Source organism: Tinamus guttatus, unplaced genomic scaffold (genome assembly GCF_059628265.1).
Source record: "Tinamus guttatus ecotype Peru unplaced genomic scaffold, ASM5962826v1 Tinamus_guttatus_pri_ptg000246l, whole genome shotgun sequence".
In the NCBI taxonomy this organism is placed as follows: Eukaryota; Metazoa; Chordata; class Aves; order Tinamiformes; family Tinamidae; genus Tinamus; species Tinamus guttatus.
In genome coordinates, this window is record NW_028288780.1 from 6,562,670 (window position 1) to 6,589,181 (window position 26,512).

The following is a 26,512-nucleotide window of genomic DNA, read 5'->3' on the forward strand; positions in this document are numbered from 1 at the left end:
AATTTATTTCAGTGACATTAAGTATATATTGTGTACAAAGCACAGTGTTACCATGAAAGGAAATGTAGAGTTCTCTGTGGACTTTCTTTCTTAACTTTGTTGTGACTTTCGTGCTGCAGGTACTCAATTTCTGTTTTCATATAAATGTACATCTACAGTGTGAATTCAAAGTTGGAATTTTTCCTCTTTTATGTGATCAATGACGTGAAGCATTCTACTAGAAATGCTGTAATTTTGGCATACCTAAGTGTAAGATGTATTTGCTTATCTTTGGAAAATAACAGAATTTCCACTAATGATGCTCAAAAGATTGATAGTTGGCGAGGTGCTAGCCATTTTTCTCTTGCTGGTCATATTTATGATCATTTGTAAAGAATATCATTACAGTGATTTACAGATCACTTTCCTAAAGGTCTTAAGAAAAGGTTTTAAGATGAGCTAAACATTTTAAATGGTTCTTTGATCTCTCTACTCCTTTTTTTTCTTCTCAGAATAAAGTAACTTACTTGGCTTTTCCCCAGTTAACATGAGAGATCCACTCCCACATTCCCCCCCCAAAAGAATCTCTTTGTTTGTGTTGATTTTTAAAAAAAGAAAATTTACATAAAAAAAAAAGGATCAATTAGAACTTTTTTTTTATAATCAATATTCAGTGATTCTGGTCACTTTGGCAGGTACTCTTTAGATGTTGATAGAAAGGATGCTTCACTTGATTTTTAATAACGTTTCTTATCAAGTAAGGTACCTTTCCAAAGTTACCGTTCTATTTGACTTTTTCATTGATTCGCTGCTATATGCATTACTAATTACAAGTAGTTTTGAGTTTACTAGAACCCCAAGACACAGTCCTATGCAGTCTTTATAGGTTTGATTGCTACTTTCTAATTCCAACACAAAAAAATTCAAAATGCCTGTGGTAGATGGTTAGAAAGCAGAAGGTGTGACAAATAGAGAACATTAACGTGTAACTTCTGGATTTTAATGAGGTAAAATGGTTTAATAAATTTTTTTGCCACATAACAAGTTACCACATTGTGATGTTACAAAAGATAAACTTTGCCTTTAACAACATGGTTTACATGATCAAAACAACTAGAAAATATATATGTGTGTGTGTGTATGGATTCTTATATGGGGGGGGGGGGTGTATATGTATGCACTCATAACTTGAAGTTTTCTGTGAGTTAGCACAGTTTAGTTAATGCCATATGCAAAAACAAAAACAACGTAGGCTTTGGTTTCCGTTGGGATCTCGGCGAAGTGGTAGGCCGCTGCTGGCGAAGGCTGGCGGTGGTGGTTACCTCTGGAGACTGCAGCAATAAACATCACTGCTGAAATGGCGCCCCCTCCCTGCTGTGCGTTGCCGTTGTCCTGACCCCTGCCCCTTGCACCCTTTGCCAAGATCCCCCTGCTTGGCCCTTCCCCAGCCTGCCTAGCCCTCGTATCGATAATCAAAGCCCAGTTAACTCAACGTGGGCTGTGTTTAAACAGCACGACTCCCACGGTTTAAGCAGTCTGCACAACTTGAAGCATGTCCATGTAGTACGATGAAGTGTTAGGAAGGAGCAGGCTCAAGTTAGTGATATTAAACCCCTGTCCCAGGCGTACGCATGTGCCGTGTTGACGTTAGTGACGTGCCCCAGACGCTGCACTGGCCACGTTGTTCCACGCAGAGCTAGCTCAGCTCTGAGCGTTGGCTGCTCTGAAAGCAAGTTCTGGATTTCACACGTTAGGAGGCCCATCGGTAGTTTGCAGTTTGTGTCTCGGGTGAAGTGTAGACCAGCCTGCTCTTTGGGAGGTCTTGCTAGAGACTTGCTCAGAAAGAGCAGTGAATGAGACAAGTAATCCCCAAAGAAGGAAACTTGGGGATGGGGAGGGGAACTTAACTGTTTTGTTCTGTATAATCTATTCTTGTACTTGCTGGTGTCTGTTATTGCTGTGTGTCTTTTTAAGTGTTCTTTTCATCTCAAATCTTCTGCATCTTTCAGATATCTGTTCCGTAATAGGTCTTTTCTGAGAATCCCTGTGGCTCCTAGGCCTAGGTTCTCATCACTAAGGAGTTTGAGGTTGGCCTCATATAAGGTTGTCCTTCTCAAGCAGTATTGCGCACTTTGTGCTGTTTTACATGTTTGGATAATTTCCTTGCGAATAAATTTGCATGGTAATTGTAATGCTACCATGCAAACTGCTGTCTTAATGGCTTGAGTTTGCAACTGCTTAATTTTCATTACTAATTCATGTTTCCCTGCATACAAATATGAAAGCTGATCTTGTGTATTGTTGTTTTTTTGGTTTACCACTGTATCGTTGATGATGTTTATTTTCTCTGGCAATAAAGTCTCCCGGCATTTATAACTGTAATGTACCTCTCTGGAATATGGTTTGTAAGTTGCATATTATATACAGTACCTAAATTACTTTCATATAATATGGACCTGGAACCTTCTTATCTACCAACTTCACTGCCATGCTATTTTTAGATCACATTTATCATAACCTTTTAATGCAGTTTTGTACTGGTATATATTTGGTTATGTCATTATACATTGCATGGTGTTTAAGGAATGCATTTACAACAAGCGATTGTAAAAGTTTTTAAAGAACTGTTTGAACCTGTTTTATTATTTATTCATTAAGGTGTTAAGTAGTGCATGTGACTTGGACGTTGTTATGGTTCCAGTGCCACTTTGTCCATATCAGTTTTAACTATCTCCTCTAAAAGGCCCTACATGGAAGAGCCGCGTCATGTTAAAGTGCAGAAGGGTTCAGAGCCACTAGGAATTTCCATTGTGAGCGGAGAAAATGGTGGAATATTTGTCTCTAAAGTAACAGGGGGGAGCATTGCCCATCAGGCTGGCCTGGAATATGGTGATCAGCTACTGGAGGTAAGTGCTGCTTTACTATTTCCCTGCCTCAGTTCAGCTGGCCCTGCTGTAGCTGCTTCCCTCCAAGGAGTATCTTGCAACAGCTTGTGTGCTTTGAGAAATGTCAGGGCTATTAGATATTTTAATGGACAAGTAGTGATTGTGTTTGTTAGCAACTGTTTGTCAAGTTTCACTGCAAAAAATGCATGATAAGATTGTGTTGCATCTAATACAGACATACTTTAGCTTTAAACTCTAATTTGGGTATTTTACATAGTCACCCCAGTGTGCTCTGCTACAGAGAGTAGATACTCAAGCAGCAGGCCTGTACTAAGTCGCAGGCTTTATTACATTTTCATCAGTACCTGAAATAACTGGCTTAAAAACAATCATTTTGCCTACAGCATTAGTCAGTCCTGTGGAGGTGCATTTTATAAAGAACAGAGCTGCTTTGTAAACATATCTGCTTCTGCATGTCTGTGCTAAGTATTCTGCCATGTTGTGTGTGGGCGACAGAGCTAAATGGACCAGAGTGGATCATGAATCTGAATTTATCTTTAAATCCTGATTTTTTTATCACTGTTCTGAACTACCTTGCATCTAATAAGTGATATTGAAGCATGAAATATAGCAGAAAAAAACCCAATGAACAAACTTTGAGAAACTGTGGAAATCATAACTCAGAATGCTTACACCTTTGAACAGGAAAAGGTTTTTTTGGCCACCTGTTACCATATATTTTAAAACAACAGAGAGTCCTTTCAGAGAGTAATCAAATGCTAGGGGTCATTGTGCAGCAGCACTTCAATCTGCCTGTTTACTCCAGTGGAAGTACTTAAGCATCTCTAAGCTAAATAAATTAGGAGATTGAAAGAATGATTTTGCTAATTGCCATTTGGAAACTTGACATCCTGGTTTGTGGATTTCTTCTTTTCCTAGTTTAATGGAATAAACTTGAGAAATGCTACAGAGCAACAAGCTCGACTGATCATTGGACAGCAGTGTGACACCATTACCATTCTGGCTCAGTATAACCCTCATATGTATCAGCTTGGCAATCATTCACGATCAAGGTAAGGCTGGTCAGCATGGCAAAAGCTGCACGGACCAGAGAGCAGTTATCTCGTTAGTAGATAACTCTGTACAGATAACATCTACAAACATCTGCTGATAAGAGGTGTGACTGCTTCAAAAAGTAATGTGTGAGCATAACACGCTTATCAGAAGAAAAAATGCTTGATGCGCTTTCTGGTTTTTGTCTTTCCTCATTGGACATAATCCTGAAACCCTTTCAACTGAAACCAAAGATCCCGTTTTTCTCTGGAGGTTCACGTACTTTAAACTAGTTTGAAAGTCTTTTAGAGTTAAGGGGTTTTCAGAAACTAATTAGAAAATGCATATATTTTAGTGAAACTAACTATACCATTTCGATGCCTGATGGCACTCTAAAATTAAGTTTTGTCTTTTTTCTTAGAATTACAACACACTTGTGCCATTTGGAATGGTGTTTTGTTAGTGGCTGTCTTCTTCCTCCCTCTGCTTGTGATACTTGATTACAGGCCCAATTAGGAGCTGTGTTTTGTTCTGCTTTCTTATTAGTTCTCGCCTTGAACCTGTGAGTAATCATTCCACCCCTCAAGACAGTGGAGCTGCAACCCCTGATAATCATTCCGTAATTGATACTGTGAGTGAACAGGATGAAGGAACAATGACACCCCCATCCAAGCAAACCACGCCAACTACAAGTCCTCGGAATTCATTAAGGTAGGGTAAAAACAGAAAAAAAAGGCAGGGTGAATGTGAAGGATATGGAAAAAATAATAAAAAAGCATTCTTCTGTGGAGGCTGTGGTTGGTTGAAATAAGTCAGCTGGGAAATTAACGGGGCCGATGTTGGAAATGTGATTTCAATCTCTTTTCGAAATGTGGAAGTTGGTAAGGAGTGAAAAAAGTGGTAAGACCAGCTTGTTTTGATTAAAGTTTTCTGCAAGTAATATGAAGTTGGTCTTCCAAAACCATGTCTCTAGGTGACCTACTTTGGACAATAATTATGAAGACATATTTTGTTCAGGTGACTGGTTGCAGATATATTCCTAATGCATATTTTCTAAAATGAGGTACATGTGTTATTTCTCCTGATCAAAAGGAGCCCTGTGGACATGAACAAAAGGACCTCTGAACCTAGAACTGTCATTGTTAAAAAATCCCAGGTGGATCTTGGGATCCAGATATGTGGTGGAAACCTGTATGGAATATTTGTGTCAGATGTAGATGATGATAGCCCAGCAAAAGGACCTGACGGACTGGTGTTGGGTGACATGATACTTGAAGTAAGTTATGAATAACACTGTAGCATACTGACAAAATGTCTAAACCAGTATAAACATATTGTACAAAGATTCTTGCTCTTTTGGAGGGGGAGTATTCTATGAATTTTGAGTTCTTGCCATAAAAATTAAGTGAAAAAGATGCATAATGTTCATCGCACCCTCCCCTCCCCCAGACATCTTAAGGTTGAAACTGTGTTTGTGTTAAGTGGCAAGATTTTCTTGTGTATGGAGCCTGCCAGTGGGAAAATCAAATTTATTTCAAACATTTTTCAAGCACACTTAATTCTGTTGCCTGCTAAATGCATCATCACACTGGAGGGCTTGTGTTTTTTGTTTTGCAGTATGGGTCCATTGATATGCGAAATAAAACAGCTGAGGAAGCTTATCTGGAAATGCTGAAGCCAGGAGAAAACATCAAAATAAAGACTCAATACAGACTGGAAGAATTCAATAAGATAAAGGAGCTTCCTGGAGATGGATTCTATATCAGGTATTTGAGTGTGTCTGGCAGTGACTGCATGTGCCTGTTAGGATAATATGCTAACCATCATGAGGAAAGTAATACATCAATTCTCCGCACTTGATAAATTCAAAATTTACTTTAAATTTCCTTCAGATGATGGAATATCAGTTGAAGGGCCTATTTATGTCATCTTTTCCAGAGCACTTTATGACCGTCTGGCAGAGGTGGAGCAGGATTTAAGCTTTAAGAAGGATGACATTTTATATGTTGATGACACTCTACCACAGGGAAACTTTGGTTGCTGGATGGCTTGGCAGCTAGATGAGAATGCTCAGAAGCTGGAAAGAGGACAGATTCCAAGCAAGTATATGTGAGTGATCAATGCAACAGGGTTTTTATGCTAGTCTTTAAAGTGTTGGACTAATGAGATACAGTGTAAAAGACTTACTTGCTTCTATCCTTTCAGGGAGAAACTATTTTTTTAGATGTGTTATTTTAGTGTTGGCATGCTTGAATTAAAAAGAAATGCTATTTTGAATAATTTAGTGCTACTAAAATAAATAATTTTACTGCAGTAAACTAAAACGGAAAAGAGTGCATAGCACCATGTTGTGATAGAAGATTCAGTAACTAAACTTCCCTAACACTATAGGATGGATCAAGAGTTCTATAGGAGGCACAGCATGTCTGAGGCCAAGGATGAAAACAGTTCCTCCAAGACGTTGTCAGCAGCGGCCCGGAGATCGTTCTTCAGGAGAAAGCATAAACACAAGCGAAGCGGTTCCAAAGATGGAAAGGATTTACTGGCTCTTGATACCATCAGCACAGACTCCATTCCTTTCTTGGATGGCAAGTTCCTTTGTAATACTTGGGAGGGGGCTTCCATATATATTTGTGTTTGTGTCTATATAAATAATATATATAAATATATATTTGTGTGTGTGTGTATGATGCCAAGAGTCTTAAAAGTAGTGTAGCCTTCTGGTTAGTCTGCATTAGAAATGCTGAACCTATGTCCCCTTAGGTAACTTATTTTTAGCAACTAACAAAGATACTGTTTTAAATAGCACACCACAGTATTTCAAATTAAAATGTGTATTTTGTTAGCTTTTAATAGCTTATTCCTAGGTCTATCAGCACAAATGTTTCATTTCCCCAGGGAGATTGCCTTTTGATGTGTGGTTTCAGTCTTTCTTTGAACTATTTATTTTTGGTCCAGTTTATATAATCTAGACAGAAATCCTGGGCATGTCTCAATGTGTTTTGCTTATATTTGTATATTGCTTTACAAAAGTCATGCTGATTACACTACTTATTTGTTTACAACACTTATTACCTAAAAAGAACCAAATAGATCAAATGAGAGAAACTAAATACTATGCCTTGTTCTCATTTTTAGAAAAGACAAGAATGATTGTTTTTAAGGATTGAGGTGGGAGGAGTGAGAGGGAGAGGAGTTACCAAATTCAATAAGAAAAATGCCTGCTTTAAGCTTTGAAGTGGGGAAAATTGCAGTAATGGCTAGGAGGTGTTTCTTATGCTTGTCAAGGCCCTTCTCTATTACCAGGAGTTTGTTTTCATAATTACTGTAGGGATAGCTCTGCATTACTTGAGTAATGTCAGATGAAATAATTTGCAAGTAACTTTTTCCTGTGTTTTTAGATTCTGGGAGTCTGGCTTATCAGCGGGTACAAAAAGTGGACTGTACCTCTCCTAGGCCTGTGCTAATTCTAGGACCATTGCTTGATGCTGTGAAAGACATGTTGGTCAAAGAATCGCCTGGAAAATTTTGCAGATGTCCTCTTGGTAAGTACACCATTCATCTTCACTTAAAACAAGTGATAGTAACATCTGTGAGTGAACTATATGAAATGGAAAGACGAGGAAAAATCTAAATTTAGGGTGATTGTTCTGCAAGTCTTGCTCTGTGCCTAAGGAACTGGAATAAACAACAGATCTCTTCTTGTTCTGTGAAATAGAGGTTATGAAAGCTTCCCAGCAAGCAATTGAACGGGGAGTGAAGGATTGCTTGTTTATAGATTATAAACGGAGGAGTGGGCATTTTGATGTGACAACTGTAGCTTCAATAAAGGAGATAACAGAGAAGGTGAGTTGCATTTTATGGTAAAGTTCTTGAATAATTACAAAATATGGTCATAGTATATGACCTCCTCTAAAAGACAGCCATAGAAGGATTGCTCAGGCTACTGTCTCAATAAAATAAGGTGTGGAACAGTTACTTGTTCTGACACTTAACAGTTTAAAGTTTAGTTTAGTTGCAGAAAAACTGTATGTGAGTGTATTTTTATAGTTTTATTAAGTTAAGGTAAAGTGTTTTCTTAGATTTTTTTTTTTAATCTTCTATAAAATACTTTGTGGACTTAATTTTCTTAACTATTGCTTTTAATGCAGTCAGCACGTAATAATCCTGCAGATTAATGTTAATTAAGATCTATATGTTTCTTTTAGTTTTCTGTTATACCATATGCAGAGCCTTGCCGCTAAAGGAATATTTGTGTTAACTGTACATTTTAAAGAGAAAATTAATGTGAATACTTAAAATGGGTGGAGGGGAGGAAGTATTTCATATATTTCAATCTGAGTTTTCAGTTCATTATCTCTTCAAATACTTTTGTCTATCATTAAACATGATTGTGTAAATGGGATTTCTTGATGCTTTTTCTGTCTTCACTACAAACTGCTCAGTAGCCCTATTTGCCAAATATGAAGAGAAAATCTGTTGGGTTGCTGTTTTAGGTAGGGGAAGAAATGGGGGATCTGCATGTGTGTTCCTGCTCTTGACCTGATTGTTTTTCATGTACACTGGATTTTAGGATTGTCACTGTCTGCTGGACATCGCTCCTCATGCTATTGAACGGCTCCATAGTGTTCATATCTACCCTATTGTAATTTTTATTCGCTACAAAAATGCTAAACAAATCAAGTAAGTGTGTGGGGATTACAGCTTGAGATAGTTTATTTTTACATTAAAATAAACATAAGCTTGTTTGTTTACTGTTTCTTTCATTCTAGTTGTCTTAAATCTCTTGTAAAATCCTATTGTAAGCTGTGAGGTAAATGGTCTTAACTTCATTTTAGTTGCACAGGGATAAGTGAATCATTAGGGAAATAGAATGGTGTAAACTAAACTGTATATATGTCAGGAGATAATCCAGACACTTCTCACCAGTCTGTTAAACCATAAAATAAATGTGTGAGTGATACATATTTAAATTAGGCATTAAGCAGTGACCGTCACAAGGATGTGTTCTTAATCTCAGTGGGTCAAGTGTGAAAATGCAGTGAACTTTTCATTGTTACACATCCACCAGTTGTTGCAGGTATTCTAATTCACTTCAGCTTTCCCAACTTAATTCAAAAAAAAAAAAAAAGTAAGTTCCTTCTTTTAATGGGGCGGATAAGCTTTGGTCTTGTCAAGGAAGGGCTGTAAGTAGCCTTGCGACGATGGACTTCAGGAGGGCCAACTTTAGCCTCTTCAGAGACCTCCTCGGTAGAATCCCATGGGCTAGTGCTCTAGAAGGCAGGGGGGCCCAAGAGAGCTGGTTAGTTTTCAAGCGGCACTTTCTCCACGTCCAGCAACAGTGCATCCCTGTGTGTAGGAAGGGAGGCAGAGGGGGCAGGCGACCTGCGTGGATGAGCCGGGAGCTTGTGGCAATGCTCAAGCAGAAGGCAGCGGTATACAGAATGTGGAAAAAAGGACAGGCCCCCTGGGAGAAATACAGGAACGTAGTCAGGGAGTGCAGAGATGCGACAAGGAAAGCTAAGGCACGTCTGGAAGGCAAGCTGGCAAGGGACGTTAAAAATAACAAAAAAAAATTCTTCAAATACATTAACAGCAAAAGGAAGATCAGGGAAAACGTGGGTCCGCTGGAGGACGGGATGGGCACCTTGGTTACAAATAACACAGAAAAAGCAGAGTTGCTCAATGCCTTCTTTGCTTCGGTGTTTACCAAGGGCAGCCCTTTAGAGCCCCAGGCCCTAGAGGCAAGAGAAGAAGCTGGTGGAGAGGAAGACTTGCCCTGGGTAGAGGAAGATTGGGTCAGAGAGCACCTAAGGAACCTCGATACCCACAAATCCATGGGCCCTGATGGGATGCACCCCAGAGTGCTGCGGGAGCTGGCAGATGCCATAGCTAAGCCGCTCTCCATCATCTTTGAAAGATCCTGGAGAACGGGGGAGGTGCCGGAAGACTGGAAGAAGGCCAATGTCACGCCAGTCTTCAAAAAAGGCAAGAAGGAGGACCCAGGCAACTACAGGCCAGTCAGCCTCACCTCCGTCCCCGGAAAAGTGATGGAACGGCTCATACTGGCCGTTGTCTCCAGGCACATGGAGGACAAGAAGGTGCTCAAGAGTAGTCAGCATGGATTCACCAAGGGAAAATCTTGCCTGACTAACCTGATAGCCTTCTATGATGAAATGACCGGCTGGATAGACGAGGGGAGAGCGGTGGATGTCGTCTATCTCGACTTCACCAAGGCTTTTGACACCGTCCCTCACAACATCCTCCTGGGCAAGCTCCGGAAGTGTGGGATAGATGAGTGGACAGTGAGATGGATTAGGAACTGGCTGGATGGCAGGGCCCAGAGAGTGGTGATCAGCGGTGCAGAGTCTAGTTGGAGGCCTGTGGCTAGTGGGGTCCCCCAGGGGTCAGTCCTTGGTCCAGTCCTGTTCAATTTATTCATCAATGACCTGGATGAAGGCACAGAGTGCTCCCTCAGCAAGTTTGCTGATGATACCAAACTGGGAGGAGTAGCCGATACCCCAGAGGGCTGTGCTGCCATCCAGAGGGACCTGGACAGACTGGACAACTGGGCGGTGAAAAACCTCATGCAATTCAACAAGGCCAAGTGCAAGGTCCTGCACCTGGGGAGGAATAACCCCAGACACCAGTACAGGCTGGGGACCGAGCTTGTGGAGAGCAGCTCTGCGGAGAAAGACCTGGGTGTCATGGTGGACGACAAGTTGACCATGAGGCAGCAGTGTGCCCTCGTGGCCAAGAAGGCCAATGGGATCCTGGGCTGCATTAAGAAGAGCATCTCTAGCAGGTCGAGGGAGGTGATCCTGCCCCTCTACTCAGCCCTGGTGAGGCCGCATCTGGAGTACTGTGTCCAGTTCTGGGCTCCACAGTACAAGAGGGATGTGGAGCTGCTGGAGAGAGTCCAGCGCAGGCCCACAAGGATGATCAGGGGCCTGGAACATCTGCCCTATGAGGAGAGGCTGAGGGAGCTGGGCCTGTTCAGCCTGGAGAAGAGAAGGCTGAGAGGGGATCTAATCAGTGTATATAAATACCTCAAGGGAGGGAGTGCAGAGGACGGGGATGGTCTCTTTTCAGTGGTGGCCACTGATAGGACTAGAGGAAATGGCCGGAAACTGAAACATCAAAAATTCCATAGGAACTTAAGGAAAAATTTCTTAACAGTGAGGGTGACAGAGCACTGGAACAGGCTGCCCAGAGAGGTTGTGGAGTCTCCTTCTCTGGAGATCTTCAAAACCCGCTTGGATGCAGTCCTGTGCCACGTGCTTTAGGTGTCCCTGCGTATGCAGGGGGGTTGGACTAGATGATCTCTAGAGGTCCCTTCCAACCCTAAGCATTCTATGATTCTATGATTCTATGATTCTATGAAGTACTGACTCTTTAAGTGAGAATTTCCTACTTGGATACAGCCAGGAACAGGAAACAGGAGCTACAACTTCCAGTCTGTCCCCTAGTATTTTAACTAGCTTTCACTATTTTTATTGGCCACACAAGTGTTATAATGTCCGTAATAAGTATCAGAAATACGTCTTTTGAGAAATCTTTTCCTTATGCTGTTTTCATTTTGCAAGTTGAAGACTCTTTGTATTTCTGATCTTTTCGCAATTTTGACAGCCAGTTGTTTATTTAAGAAGTGAGCACAACCACTGTCAAATATAGCCAAGAAATCAAGTAATGTGACACATTTCTGTGCGACTGTAGGATCATGCATGGAATGATGAATGCAACTGGCGTGTGCTGAGCCCTTTTGAGAATTGTATGGTGGCCATTAAAGCTATTGGTTTTTTGCGCGCCCCCCCCCCCCCTTTATTTATTTATTTATTTATTTATTAACGTGAGAAAGAGATTGAAGTAGTTATCAAAATAAGATGCGGTAACACACTATTTCTGCCTGGTCTGGGCACCAATAGTCTATCAAGAGAAAAATTCTGATGTAGCACAGATGGTATTTAGCATTCTTCAAGACTTCTTATCCCTAAGTGGTAGACATGCTCACCGCAGCAGTGGTACATGAGTTCAGTAGGAATTTCTACCCACCACACTTTATAAAATAAATTTGGCCTTCCTCCCTTGCTGCTGCTAGAAGGACCCAGGCTTTTATGAGGTCAATACCTGTCTATATGTCATGGCTAGTTGATCATAGATTCTACTTGCTTTTGAACAGAATCCCCTACTGCAGGAACCCCAGGCCAGAGTCATAGATGAAAATGTGAAAACCCTTGTCCTCAAATGAGGATTTTTACCACTTCTCTCTCTCCTTTTTTTTTTTTTTTTTTTTTTTTATTACATTGCCTACAGCTTGTGTAACAGAAAATCAGTTTGGTTCAAAATTTGTCCTATATTTGTGTATTTTTCATATTACATATGCTACAAATTCCTCTTGATGTCCATTTTCTCAATGTTTGATAACTCCTGCCCTTTAAGAATGCAATTGAGTGGAGCCCAGTTGACTGTAGAGAATACTGGAGTGTGTATATAAGACAATCCGATTCTCATAAACCAGGAAAAAAATATGTTATTTCTCCTCAAGCAGCATCCCAAGACGTGTGATTTTTAAGGAAAGCTGTTGCACCAGAACGATCCAGTGCCGATGCTGCTGAAGTGCAGTAGATGGCACTCTATGTCCGCAGTTATGCTTGCAAATTAACCCATCTTCCACATGTACCCAATTGGAGGTAGTTGCTTCAAAGCCGTTTAAAATAAATACACTTATGCAATTTTTTTTCTTTTCTTTCTATAGAGAGCAAAAAGACCCAATCTTCCTGAGGGACAAAGTTACACAAAAACATTCCAAAGAACAGTTTGAGACAGCTCAAAAAATAGAGCAGGAGTATAGCAAGTACTTCACAGGTTTGTATTAATCGAAGTTCCACTGAGGATTCAACTGCCATTTTCTCCCTTTACATTGTGATTCTAAAGTTTGTGTGGTTCTTCAGAGTCTTTTTTTTTCATTTTACTTTTTCTTTTAGCAAACTCTGGTGCTTCATGAGAGAAGAAGTCTCCCAGTATAAATATAAATGCAATATATGGACCCTGCATTGTAGTTATTACTTTAGTTCTATAAGACATAATGCTGTGGTGTTTAAAGACTATCCGTTCCTGTTTTGGAGTATATTTCAATAGGCTTCCATCAAAATTCAAAAGAGTAGGGGTGAAATTCTAGTGATCTGGACATCAATGGCAAAAATTTTAAATCAAAAAAATGAAGAAATGCAGAAACTGCAGTCTTCCAGAAAATTTCATTGGATTGGAGGACAAGACAAAACCCAGCTCAAGAACTCCCAGACATAAGGGATTCTTGCAGAATCATTTTGGGACGTAGTTGTGAAGTGCAGGGGAGGAGGGATCATGTGGGGGTCTCCTTAGTGTTGAGCGACCCCAGCGTGTTCTGAGAGAAGTCCCAAATCTCACAAATCGGTTGCCCAGCCCTGGCCAGACACGTGTTTGTTCTCAGTGAGAGTGGAAGCGGAGTCGCTGTGCCCGGTGGGTCCCTGTGCAACCCCTCGTGTGCCACGGGGAAGGGCTTCCTGCAGGAGCCAGTGCAGAGCACCCCAGCTGTGCCTGACTTCCAGAGCTTGCTGGGCACAGAGAACTGCTGTCCAAACTGGGCTGACATTTTGGCATACTGGAATTATAAAATGGTAGTTTAGTTCCTAAAACATGCCTGGAGTTAAGCATGTTGGACACAGTAGCTTGCCATATGCACTCCCTCAGACCTGAACTCTATGACTGCTTCAGTAAATGCATTTTTGGACTAATTACCCTTTTATTTTGTGTACCAAATTTTAAGCACTCTGTGTAACTATCACTTAACTGCTATTTTCCACCATCTCCAGTTCTGTTCACTTACGGCACTCTCTGTCCAAATTTGCAGCAGGATGTATTGCAGAATCAGTTTTTCTGTAGGATCAAATTTTTGCATTTCAGTGAAACGCGTCTGATGCCTTAAAAGGCTTTCCATTTCCTTCTAGCATTAGTGCTAGCTGAGGCCCAAGAGGTTTTACTAACATAACTCTCAAGTCACAGCGTTCTTAGTATTTCAATTTTAAAACCTAATAATGCATTCCCTCCTCCTATGTCAGTGTTAGCATTTTACTTTTATGGCTTTTATGTTTAGCTGCAGTAGAATGCAAGGTGTTCTTCATTTAGCTCTTGAATCAATTTTCAGAGTTGTTTGCTGTTGACTTCTGATTCCCTAAACGTAGCTGTCAGGAAGACTTGGGTAGCAACCATGGCTGTTTTGCATACCTTGGCTTTCCATGAGCTATCTCACAATTTGCTTTTAACATTTGCAAATAGTGTCAGTTGCTACAACTATAATCTCTATGTATATAAGCACATAAATATATAAGTATTAGCACCACATTCTCAACAGCAAAGTTATGGTATAACAGGTTCTGGCCATATTTTGACTTAAACTTTGCCATCTGATGCCTCTGAAAACAGCACATGCAGAACTCAAACCAAACAGTTGTCTTAGTTGATTATAGCCATCAGTTTTTCTGCTTCCCTGGGCTGATTTAGGGGCTAGCAGAAGGGCCTGGATACAGAATGCTTGCCTGCTTTGCTCTGTTTATTCTTTTTCATGTTTTAATAGAGTCGTGTGTCTGGCAAATATTGTGTTAGGTAAATTAATTCTGATGTGTTGATAAACACAGGCAGAAAAATGCCTCACTCTGCTCTTTGTGGGTAGTCCTAATGTGTGTTCCAGGGCATAATTTGTGCGTGGGGTTTCTCTCTCGGCAGGCATCGTCCAAGGAGGAGCCCTTTCAAGCATTTGCACTCAGATCATGACAACGGTCGATCAAGAACAAAACAAAGTCCTGTGGATCCCAGCTGGCCCGCTCTAGGTTACGCTGCTGTGAAACTACTTTGCAGATGTAAACCACCCGTTAACTTTCTGTCCAATGGACCCTGTCCATTTCTGTCCTGGTAAAGATGCAAGTAGGTGACTTCTGTTTCATGAAGGGGAGCGATACACTGAACACGGAGCTGATGAGGCGCGTGGGAAGGGGTAGGTCACGTCGCAGAGCTCGTCCCTTAGGTCGAACACACACACGGGGCTGGCCGCAAGGAGGGGATGCGGCCTCAGAGCACCTCTCCCCAACACGTGAACACAGCGATGCTGCAAAACCCTGTAGAATGACAAGTTTACAAAAAACCTTTTCAAAGTATTTTGTTGTTGTTGTTTACTTGAATGTCTCTGTATTTTTTTCGTTGTTTTTTTTTTTTAGAGTTTTTTTTTTTTTTGAACTGTCTCCTTTCACTTAATGAGATAACTCTCCCCAGTCGAGTGAAATTTCTGCAGATGAGTGAATGGTTTATGCACAATGTGATTCTGCCTTGCAATTCTGACCATTTGTAGGCACGTTGTTGATGTGACTTCCAGATGATAACATGGGATTTCAATCGGTACGTCTTGGGAGTAAGCTCAGAAGAACACTCCTGTACAGGGCAGACCACTGTTTGTATTCTGTCAACGCTTGTCCGTCAAAAATAACGTTTTTTTGTTTGTTTTATGCATGAATCTAATATTTAAGCGTCATAATATATCTGAACAATCCAAGCTTAAGTGTGTGTTGAGAAATAATTTTTGATTGTTGGGCCTGGTCTAAGTAGTGGTGGGAAAGTCATAAGCTCTAGGCCTAGCATGCTGTGTTTTGTCACTTTTAGATACTGTAAATATTGAAAGCTTATGTTGGTGCAATTTTGCAGGGTAATTCTTAAGCTTTGTACTTCAGTGTGTAGCATTCACATAGATCATTTTTATTTAATATAAGAGCAGCCACAGTTTTAGGGCTTTGATTAAAAGCCTTTAGAAAGGTACTAAATTGTTAGTGTTTTCACTGTCAACAAGTAAGTGATCATTTAGTTTTCATTGCAGTACTTATTTACCTATTGTACCAAACTCCGTTGTATCGGTTCCTTTTTTGCTTTTGCACTTCTGAGTCTGTGTTCCTAACATAGGTTTTGTACCGCCTTTTCTGTCTTTTGTGCCATGTTTTTGGGTACTGTATTTTAATTGTTTTTAAATTATCAGTTGAGTAGAACTGCTTTCTCAGTGACTGTTCCTAACATTTCATTACGTGGAGTTTCTAGTTTTACACTACAGCCTGTCATTTTGCTTCTGTTTGCAGTTCAATAAAAAAAAAAAGGGATTCTTCTGCACAGTTCTTCAGAGAAAGATTTGGTCCTAAATTTAAATTTTGCTTTACGTATGCTGTTTTATGGGTGAATTACTAGTTAAAGTATTTCTCATGGTGTGAGGGACAGCAGTTGTTTTTTGTTTATCTCATTTGTTTTTTTTAAAGTTGAGGTCAGAGTGGACTGCCGTGGTACAGCTGAAACAGACAGGTACTGTTCGGACATGGATTTTTCTGTACTAAAATAAAAATGTCACTTTGTATCAAGAAAAAAAGTTAAACTGATTACTGTGTTAAATAAAGGTCCATTTCTATAACCTGGTGTGTTTATCAAAGGTGTCTGCATGGGATGCTCTGTTTGACTGTTTAGCTGAATCTCCATATAGGTTTTGCCTTCTAAAATTGACATATATATGTTTAAGAGTGTTTTGGGAGAAACAAATTTTGGGTTTGTTTTTGACCAGTGTTCCCTAAATTAATAACAAAGGCTTTCAAAAACAGCATGACAAAACAACTGAGGTGTTCTTTTGTCTTGGTGTATTTTTATTATTAAGTGGGCAAATGGTGTGCGAGGGTTTCAAGGAGAAATGCCTTTCTGCATATGCCGAGAATGCAGTTGATTGGATAGAGGGTTTAACTGCAGAGCCTCTCTAGCTAAGACTATTGCTATTTTCAAGATAGTGGTCCTTCCTGCTCTAAATAGAGGAAAAGCTACTGGGGAAAAAAAAGATTATTATTAGTTTAAAGACACTGGAATTCAGTACCTTGGTTTTTACACTTTAAACAGACCAACTTGTTCTGTTCGTTGACTTACCTGGAAGATAAGAGAAGGCAGTTATTGTATATGAACTTTTCTGCTCCTGTAGTGGCTTTATTCTCAAATGTCAAACAGTCAGCAAACCTATCCTTACATCTGGCTCATGCTTAAGTCAATCCTCTTGGTAGTCTGAATACTTCCTAATAGTCTTTAGTCGGAAGACCTGTGTCTTATCTGCTTTCTGTCAAGAAAAAAAACATGGCAAGGGCCACTGTTGAAACAGAGGACAAAGAAACTGAGCAATAGGCAGCTTCTGGCAGGTCAATAGTAGCCTCACCTTGTGCTTGCTCTGCTTGCAGAGACCTGGAACTGCTGAGGGTTCTGGGCTAAACAGATTCCTTCAGGCTTTTAGCTTGGATTAATGCTTTTCTGATGCAGCACTCTATTTTAGACTTAGGCAGTTTTGCCCATTACTCCAAAAAGAGCAACTTTTCCATATGTTTTCTTGTGAAAAAATATAGTTCTGTGACTTGTCAAAAGTGCTTTAGAAGTAAGGTATCCAGAAAGCCAAGTGTGGCTATGTTATTCTTTGTCCTAAGTCACTGTGCAATATATATGACTGCATGTATGGAGTTACTTAGAAATTGGGGTCTTTTTACTTATGTCCCTTGAGTAATGAAAGAGTCTTAAGTGGCATAACAAGGTGAAGATACTGCAGCCTGATCTGCCCCTGGTGCTTTCCCATGCATCTCCCTGCTTACCAGCCTCTGTTTTCTGTTCACACTGACCTCAGTTGCAGGGCAAGCGTTTGCTAGACACAGAATTAGGCTCCAAGAGCCCCTTCCACCTCAGACAAGGTGCTTTTTCCACGCTGATCAATTCGGAGGCTGTCTCGTAATCTCTTGCAGTGAATGCCAATCACTGCCCTAAGCAGTCTTGACCTGCTTTACTAGATGCTGCTCAGAAGGATGTGTTCATGGATCAAGTGCAGACTGGTAATCTCTTCCAGAAGTATGTTTAAGACCTTGTGTAATTTGTAAGATTCCACATCTCCTTTCACAGTGGACAGTTTCTTTTAAATTACCCTGGGATTGGAAAAATGTGCACTGCTGTGGAAGCTAAAGAAAATGAAGGGAAAAATACCGATATCCCATAAGGTGAACTCTGGACTTGAACTTTTTGAAAATGGTGGCTTCATTCTTCAGAAAAAGTAATATCTTGTGCTTCTCCAAAGATTCATCTTAACTCATCAGAAATAGCTTTGATGCGTCTTCATTATATCTTCAGGTGCCAAATGGGTCTATTCCACAAGCAGTAAACATGCTTTTCTCAAAGCATCTAAATGATTAACCTAAGTTAGGTGAAAATATTAGGACCAGGTTATGACAACTCTAAAGTCTTAAGCTTTTTTCATGTTTGAATAATATAAGCAATAAAAGAATGTCAAGATTTTTTTCTAAGCATGGAAAGAGTCTATATGTGTTTTTAAATCTTGTGGTTTTATGAAGAAAACAGGTGTTAATACAGCATTTTTAGAGGAAGACTCCAGCAGAGTTAGTCTGAAGACCCTGTGGTAAGTTGCAGGCTCACATCACAGAATACGAACTTGTATTCGGTGAAGATGTGCTGTGGGTGCTGGCAATTGCTCACATGGTTTTCTAACCAACAGATTTGTAATCTGAAGATGAATAAGTGCTATCACTGGAAAAAATGAGTATATGGAGCTTAATTCCACAAAGATGATACAAGGTGCAAGTTCTCAGCATCTCTTAAGGGACGCTCCTGTGGTTAGATGTGCATCTCATATCTGAGGTGGGCTGAACCACGTGACCAGATGCAAGCGTGGGAGCTTTTGGCTACAAATCTGTTTCCAATATTCAAATGTGCAGAGAATATTCATATTTTATACCCTGACATGTACTGTAGTAAAAGATGTATGTTTAATAGCTGCAATTACAGTGTGATCTGTTAAAACCTGCTGTGACTGACTGATACGAGGTTCAATTATTCAGAATTCATTCTTCAAGGTGGTACCACATATTTTATGCCAGGGTGACTGTCTTGCAGCTCTGAATTCATTTGCATGAAGATGTAGTAAATTCAATGCATTTTTTCCCCGTGTAATGTGGCAGAATTTCCCTCAGGTCGGCATGCTGTGATCTCCCAGAGCTGCTCGGCTTCCGTTCTGCTGCTGACACTGCACAACAGGCCTGCACAGAATGGCATCGAGGATGGCTCCTGCGGCACAGGATGGGGAAGGGCATGTGGGGCTGCGGTGGCTTCGATCCACAGCTGCCTCCTCCACCAGCTCCTTCATAGTGGTTGGGTCTTTGCGTGAGTCAACCCCAGGAAGATGTTAATGTTTCTAGTCCTGGTTCCAGCGTGCTTGGCTGACTTGAACCTTCTTTCAAGGTGCATCTTATTTAGCACAGCGTTTGTTTGCCTCATTTTCCTCGTTCGTTTTGTCCTTGTGTGATTGCTTCACAGCTACTTGCCTATATAAACTCTTAAGATTTTTTTTCCATTGCTGATGCAACCTAATCCCTCCCTTCCTCGGCCTGTTATCTTGCCTTGAAGTATTTTGGGACATTATGTAAAGTCTGTTTGTTTCATAGAGCATACTGTGCGGTTGTGTGTTAATTACTGATTTGATTTTATGCACTTGTTATATTCACTGTTGATGAACTTGTGAACAGCAGCGGCTGATCCACTCCAACACTGAGCAGTCTGCAATTTCAGATAATATTTTAGCAAGGATTCCAAGTCTGCAATTTCTGAAAGTGATGCCTTGCTGCGTTTCCAGCGCTGTCAGCAGTACGTGTGTGAAAGAATCTGTTTGGTAAGCACAGAAGACAGCTTGTGAAAGTCAACGCACCTGCCGTAGCGTTTTGACCTTTGCTGCTTTAGAGGGATTGCCGTTTCTGCATTAAGCTGGTTTTCCCGCAATACAATTGGGGTTCAGTGCCCATAAGGTATGATGAAGTATAGCAAGAGTGACTTGCTACCTGTGTCTGAAATCTCCAACTGGTGCTTGACCTTTGCTACAAATGCACTGTTGCTGTTCTACCAGTCATAACCTTCTTGTGATATCTTGGAACATTACTGACATTGCCAGAGACCAGTTTAATAATTAAGGTCTGAAATAGTGACATTCACCAGGCAGGCCATATGTCTGGGAGGTTTTTTTTATTGTTTCTTCCCCCTTCTGGTCTTGCACTAAAGCTTAATGTCTGTTTTGTTCCATGTACATTGTCAGTCTTGGAAAACGTAGGCAGTCTGTGGTATGTGATACGAGGGAAAGAACAAGAAAAGCAATCAAGCAGTGTTGGCTGTTGGAGTGCCGGGACCCTGGCAAGCCTTTCCAGTCCTGCTACCAATGGCAAGAGTTGCTGAGAAATAGAAATCCTGTCATCAAACAGATGAGACATAATTTAGTATTATTTTTTTTTCTCAAAAAGATAATTCCCTTGTTTTTAAAAATCCTCTGATATCCAGACCAAATATAAGTGGCACTTTTATACTTAGCTGTTGAATACTATTCTACCTTCTCTGCCTCAGTATTTATTTCATGGTGTACTGAGCTTGTCCTGTCTGGATTGTGTTGTACTAATCCAAACAAACCTGGCTCTTAGTCTTCTCTCAGATGGTAGCTTCTCCATTCCAACTAGCTCTCCTCTGCATTTTTTCTAGATTGAGTGAAACTGCTCTGAACCAAGGTGGTCGGTATTGCCCTCGGGAATTTGGTGAGCTCTTTAATCCTCAGGAGAACAGAAAATCCTACTGCTTATAGTCAGTTTTTACTACAACATGAACAAATGGAAATGTAGCTTTCCATGCATAAAAATAACCACTGCTTTCTTCTAGCACAGAGCAGTGAAATTTATTGGAGCAAGGAAGGGTCTATTTGCAGAAAGTTTCTAGCTCTGCCACAATCATTTTGTGTTATAAAACAGACTATTTGTTATTTTTCCATTGAGCTGTTAAGAGGCCTTTAATGCAGAGACGACTTTCAAGTCCACCAGACTGAAACCAGATCTGTTTAACTGGCTGCTTTTTATGGCTTTCTGTTCCTCTGCCGCTGTTTTTGAGATGTGTGCTTTGTTTAAGGGTTTGTTCTATCCCAACTTGTCTAATCATCCTACTGAAGTTGCAAGTTCATGTTTCTATGGTCACACCAGACTGAAGCATCCTGAAACGGCATTGAGAAATTAGGTCAGCTGGCATGTCCCCTGTGAGATTGTCTTTACAGTATGTGGTCCTGTGCTTTGTTGAAATGGCCAGAGCTGCTTTGGAAACCTTTTTATAATTCCACGGTTATATACTACAAGAACAGTTCCTCGAAGTCAGTAGTCCTACAGATAGATAAATGACTGTCTTATTGATGCCTGTGGGGTTTTTTTGTTTGTTTGGATTTTTTTGGTTGAAGTGAAACAAAAAACTGCAGGTTTAAGACATACAAAGTTGATTTTATTTAAGCTGATGAGTTACAAACAAAAAAATCCACAACCCAATCTGGCTTTTCATTATTTTGCTCTGTGTTTTATTTTATGTGCTTACCTTGAAAAGAAAAGGCTGCTTTACACCTGTATTGCAAAAATACAGCATATTATAGGATCATAGAATGCTTAAGGTTGGAAGGGACCTCTAGAGGTCATCTAGTCCAACCCCCCTGCACACACAGGGTCACCTAGAGCACGTGGCACAGGACTGCGTCCAAGCGGGTTTGGAAGATCTCCAGAGAAGGAGACTCCACAACCTCTCTGGGCAGCCTGTTCCAGTGCTCTGTCACCCTCACTGTTAAGAAATTTTTCCTTAAGTTCCTGTGGAACTTTTGGTGCTTCAGTTTGTGGCCGTTACCTCTAGTTCTGTCTGTGGCCACCAGTGAAGAGAGGCCAGCACCATCCTCCTCACTGCCTCCCTTGAGGTACTTATAGACACTGCTCAGGTCCCCTCTCAGCCTTCTCTTCTCCAGGCTGAACAGGCCCAGCTCCCTCAGCCTCTCCTCATAGGGCAGATGTTCCAGGCCCCTGATATTCACTGGAAAATTTTGAAAGGAGGTATTTAGTTCCAGCAAAACTAAGGTGGTCCTGTTTTACCAGATTTCCCATTATTTGAAGGAAAACATTCTTGCTTCTTTTTCACAGCCTTCCTCCCTTAAAATTTCTCAATTTGAATTTCTTTAATCTCTTTCCAAAAATGGTTTGTCCCATCTAAATCAATTTATTCGTTGTTGGTTTTTGGGGGCTGTCAGAATTTTCTTCCTTGTCTTCCTGAACTCTTTCTGGGCTATCAGGAAGAGGCTTGCAGCTTTCCACTCCTTGCAGTATTGAAATTCAGTAGTTTCTGAAAGAGAAAGGAGCCCTTTAAAAGTCATATCAAGTCAGCTACTGAAAAATGGAGGCATGCAATATAACTAGTCAGCATGTAAAACTTTGGAGGTTTTTAGTGTATGTAGTAGATAAAATGTAAAAATAAAAAGAATACTTCTGGTATGGGAGAGTGTGAATATATGTCATTATTCCCAGTTTGTTCGTGTTGCTGGTACCAAAATTACAACAGATGAAACAACACAGAATATTTCTTTAGCAGAAACAATGATACATGATAGATGACTTGCATTTATTTAAAGTTTCCTTTTTCAAAGTTAGAGAAACTCTCCTTGATTCAAACTGATGCATCAAGTATTGTCTGATGTTCCCTTTATTTCTCATAGTTACAGCACTTCATTCACAGTTTTCTTATGCTTTGTAAAGTACTAATTAGTTTTTGTTGTAATCTTAAGAGCAAAGCTTTAAAATATCATCTTCAAGGTCATAAGTCTAACAGAAAATTCTTCACTTGCTTTTTTAGCAAGTGAAATACTTCAGTAATAAAAATCATTCTAGACAAATATGCATAAAGAAAATAACATGTATTCTATAGTGCTTCTTTCCTCTTAAGCTGTCTTAAGGACCAGCAAAACCAGTCGTGGGAACCTTGGGGATTATTCTACATCGGTAGCTCACAGAAATTGCATGAAAAGGCCAAGTAGTTGTAGCTTTTAAATAGTGTGTGATGCAATCCATAATGCACATTTAATGGAGATTCAATAATGGTATTTCTGAAGAACTTCAGAAGTATTGCAGGTTTCTTACTGCATTATCTTATCCACTATTTCTGGTGTGCTAAATCAAAACACCTATTACGGGCTATTTAGTAACAATCAGTCTAAATTGATGAAGGCATACGAAGCCTTGTATGGCAACAGACCTTTGGTTGAGACCAGAGAATAATAATCTAGTCTCTAAAGTATGCAAAAAGCATGAGCGAGCATCAGGCTATCTGGCTCAGCATCAAGTCTTACTTAGAAAAGGTATGACTTAAAAAGGAAAGCCTTTGGGACAGTTTATGCTGTCCAACTCAGTGCGCGTAGCCCATGCAGAGTTATTTTCCACCTATTTGTGAATACACAAGCAAGGAAATTGGCTTTAAATCCGGAGGAATGCAAGCAGTTCTTTTGTTTAGTCAAATAAATATTTTCCGATACACACTTAACTCGTTGTAATTTATGGACAACAGATGGTTGTTCTTCACAAGCGATTGTTTTTCCAGAAGATAACTCGATGTTAAAATCTGTGGATTCATGAGCTCTTTTATCGTAAGCTCAGCTCTTTGTTGAAACTTTTTTTGATAAGCAAAGGGACCTCCCCAGAACACCGAAGCCCTGAAACCCTGTTCTTTTATTAGGCTTTTTTTCTTTTCTTTTTTTTTTCCTCCAAGCTTGCAGACTGTTATGCTGTTGCACACAGCCCTCAAAGAAAATATTCTGTAGTTTTTGCGGGATTCAGCACAGTTTAGAAATTGGCTAAAACTGCTTCTGCTAAGGCAGGTAAGATGCAATGAAATCAGATCAAGTTTCTGAAACTGCATTTGTGAATCCACCTCTGTTCAAAATGAAATGTTCAGTTTCCTGTTAATTAGATACCTTTTATTATTCTTGTTTGGGCCTAGTGAACAAGCAATTTGGTTTTTGTTTCTCTGTTTTCCTACTAACGTGGACTCTTTACCCCTTAATAGGAAGAACAGAATTGAGTCTTCTCGTGTTATAAATGCTTCTGCCAGAGGCAGATTGTTAAACTCTATTTAAAGCTTATTAAGTCTTCTTTTGAGTAATCAGAGCAGTACCAGGAAGTTAAAACCTTAATAACCTACGGCGTGGTTTGACAAGACTTCCACAGCAGAAGTCACTGGTGCGTGAGCTTTAACAGATTCAGCATTTCTCATTATGAAAACATGTGTGACTTGATTAGCCTTTTCCTCTTATACCATATTCAAAGCTGTCTACACTCCTATGTTATGTTCAAATTTGTGGAGAAAATAAGCCTTTAAAATAGCAATGTTCAGTTATGCTAATTTTGGGTTTAAAATTTCAAAGGTCTGAAATTGAGTAATATCAGCATTTTTTTTCCTATATGTTTTTTTAGGTGCCACCTTCCAGAATTATTGATTTACAGAAGTTGTAAGTACTGATGTGCATCTTTCCTTTGTTGAGGTACTAATGTAAGCAATATGGCCATTAACTTGTCAACAAACTGCCCTGCCATGTGTTGCTGTCTTGTACAGCATATGCAAATGCACCAGGGCCGAACCAGAAGTCGCCACATGTCTTTCCTTTTGCGATCTGTGCATCTGGGCCATGACCTTGCTCTTCTAAATTTCCTTATTCAAATTACAGACACCTCTGTGTACAGGTTTTGATGTGATCTGTGCCCCGTTTCCAGTGCTAACTTCTACCATCAAAGGGCACAAGAAAATGTGTCGCTCTGGCATGAGCAGGAACGTGGCCGTGCTCCAGCTCTGCCTGCTGTGCACTTGCTCCGTGCGCTTCGGGTTGCTCTTTTTAAGGGACTGAAACAGGGGCTGAGTTTCTTGCTCGTCCGTTTTCACCTCTTTGGAAGCCCCAGGCTCCCCGTTCTCCAGCCTTTCCTCTGCATTTACATTGACCATAAGGACATTCTGTAAAAAGTCTTGGAATCACTTGGATTTTAAACGCAACCTGCCTGTGTTCGAAAAACATGTTTAAATAAAGTCTAGCAATGTGTAGGGGAGTTGAGAGGGAATGGAGCAGGAGTGTCAGTGAAGAGTTAACTCTTATTACCAAATGCAAAAAAACCAAAACAGCAAGGAAGTGATCTCTGAGAGGCAGAGCTGCACGTTAGCAGATGGGACTGCAAGGGCAGTCTGTGCCTTGCTTTTTGAGTCCCTTTGTGTCTTGGAAGAGTCCGTGTTTTATCCCAGAAGGTTACAATCATTTCTATGCAAGAAACTTGTTCTCTTTTACAGCTAGAAAACTATGATGCAATTACATGAGACTCATTTTTAAGAAATCATAAGGAATTTTTAAAATCCGTAATGGTGATGCCTTAAAGCAAAGAGTCCCATTTCTCTCTTTACTGTGTAACTCTGCTCCTCGGTGCTGGGTGAAGAGTCCAAGTGCCTCAGCGCTGCTGATTTCAGTGCACTCACTGAGGCAAATAATTACTCCAGGAAATACCATTCCAGCAGGTTTCACAATCAGCATTTCTCTAATTTACTTCTCGCCTGGTTCCTGTTTCCTCTGGTCTCCCAGAAAGGATGTGGAGCAGCCACCGCTGGAGGTGCTTGTGTCTCCTGCAGGTCAAGGGCAGAATGTCCTCCTGCTTTTGCCGCTGCTCAGCGCTTTGCCAGTTCTCCTGTGCAAGCAGTGTGAGACAGCATGGCAGGCAGAAAACAACCAGGGAAAAATAAGATGTTTTCAATGCAGTTCAGTACTCCTGGATTTTGAGGTAAAGCGGGTCTTACACAAGTGTGAAGCTGGGCAGTCCCTCCAAGGGAAATTACCATGGATTCCAGACAGACTTGGTCAGTTTAACCAGATAAAGAGCAGAGATGGACATAAATCCCTACTCTTCTCTAGCAAGATATAGATTTTTCCTTTCTAGATTGTTGTTTTATCCTTTTGTGCATCTTCTTCAGTGAACTGAGGAATTTGAAGGACTTGCATATTTTGTTAATCAAGTTTGTTTGCATCCACTGTAGGTTCATTCTGGAAGATGAGTGTGTGTTATGCAGCCTCTTGGGTAGCCCCCAGATTTATATACGGGAGTGCTGCACTATAGTGAAATTGCACCCCTGATTTCCAATGCATACAAAGCAGTAACGTGCCCCGCTTTAATCACACAGGTGAGTCCTGGGCACCCTTGAAAAGCTGTCACTAGGGGAATTATCTGTAGTAAATTAAAAGCTGAATTTTGTTGTTGCCTGCTTTGGGGAGTTCTGTACTCCCTCTGTCTTAGAGAAAAGATTGTTAATGAAGGAGCTGTGCAGAGATTTGCCTCTCTAAATGTTGTCTGCACTTGAACTTCTGGAAGAAAACAACTCAGTGTAGACTTGGTTATTTTCTCTTTTTTTTTTTTTTTTTTTTTTTTTTTTTGATTGTGCAGACTTCCATTTTACCAAGCACTTGCTCTTTGGGCAGGATGAGCCCTTCCAAAGGTGCCAGTCAGTTGCCATCACGGAGCTTGCCAACTTTCACAGAGGGCATTTTTGATTGTTTCGTTTCTGCCATTTTGACCATAAAATACATCTCCACTTGTCCATCTGCAACACCCCAAATGAAGATGATGTTTAAGCCGGCTGCACATAAATAGACGACACTGTTG

The 26,512-nt window shown here is 40.5% G+C and overlaps 1 protein-coding gene across 1 annotated transcript in view; it reads left to right on the forward strand.

Annotated features, from left to right (window-relative positions):
• DLG5 (discs large MAGUK scaffold protein 5) overlaps positions 1-16,392 on the forward strand; it is a 95,483-nt gene extending 79,091 nt beyond the window's left edge. Inside the window, 13 exon segments of the mRNA XM_088526446.1 lie at positions 1,989-2,066; positions 2,723-2,885; positions 3,804-3,937; positions 4,464-4,628; positions 5,010-5,193; positions 5,535-5,683; positions 5,856-6,026; positions 6,309-6,505; positions 7,319-7,462; positions 7,636-7,763; positions 8,491-8,600; positions 12,673-12,782; positions 14,679-16,392. Of these exon segments, the coding sequence (XP_088382572.1) occupies positions 1,989-2,066; positions 2,723-2,885; positions 3,804-3,937; positions 4,464-4,628; positions 5,010-5,193; positions 5,535-5,683; positions 5,856-6,026; positions 6,309-6,505; positions 7,319-7,462; positions 7,636-7,763; positions 8,491-8,600; positions 12,673-12,782; positions 14,679-14,782 (1,837 nt within the window). The 3' untranslated portion in view covers positions 14,783-16,392.
• The last annotated feature ends 10,120 nt before the right edge of the window (positions 16,393-26,512 follow it).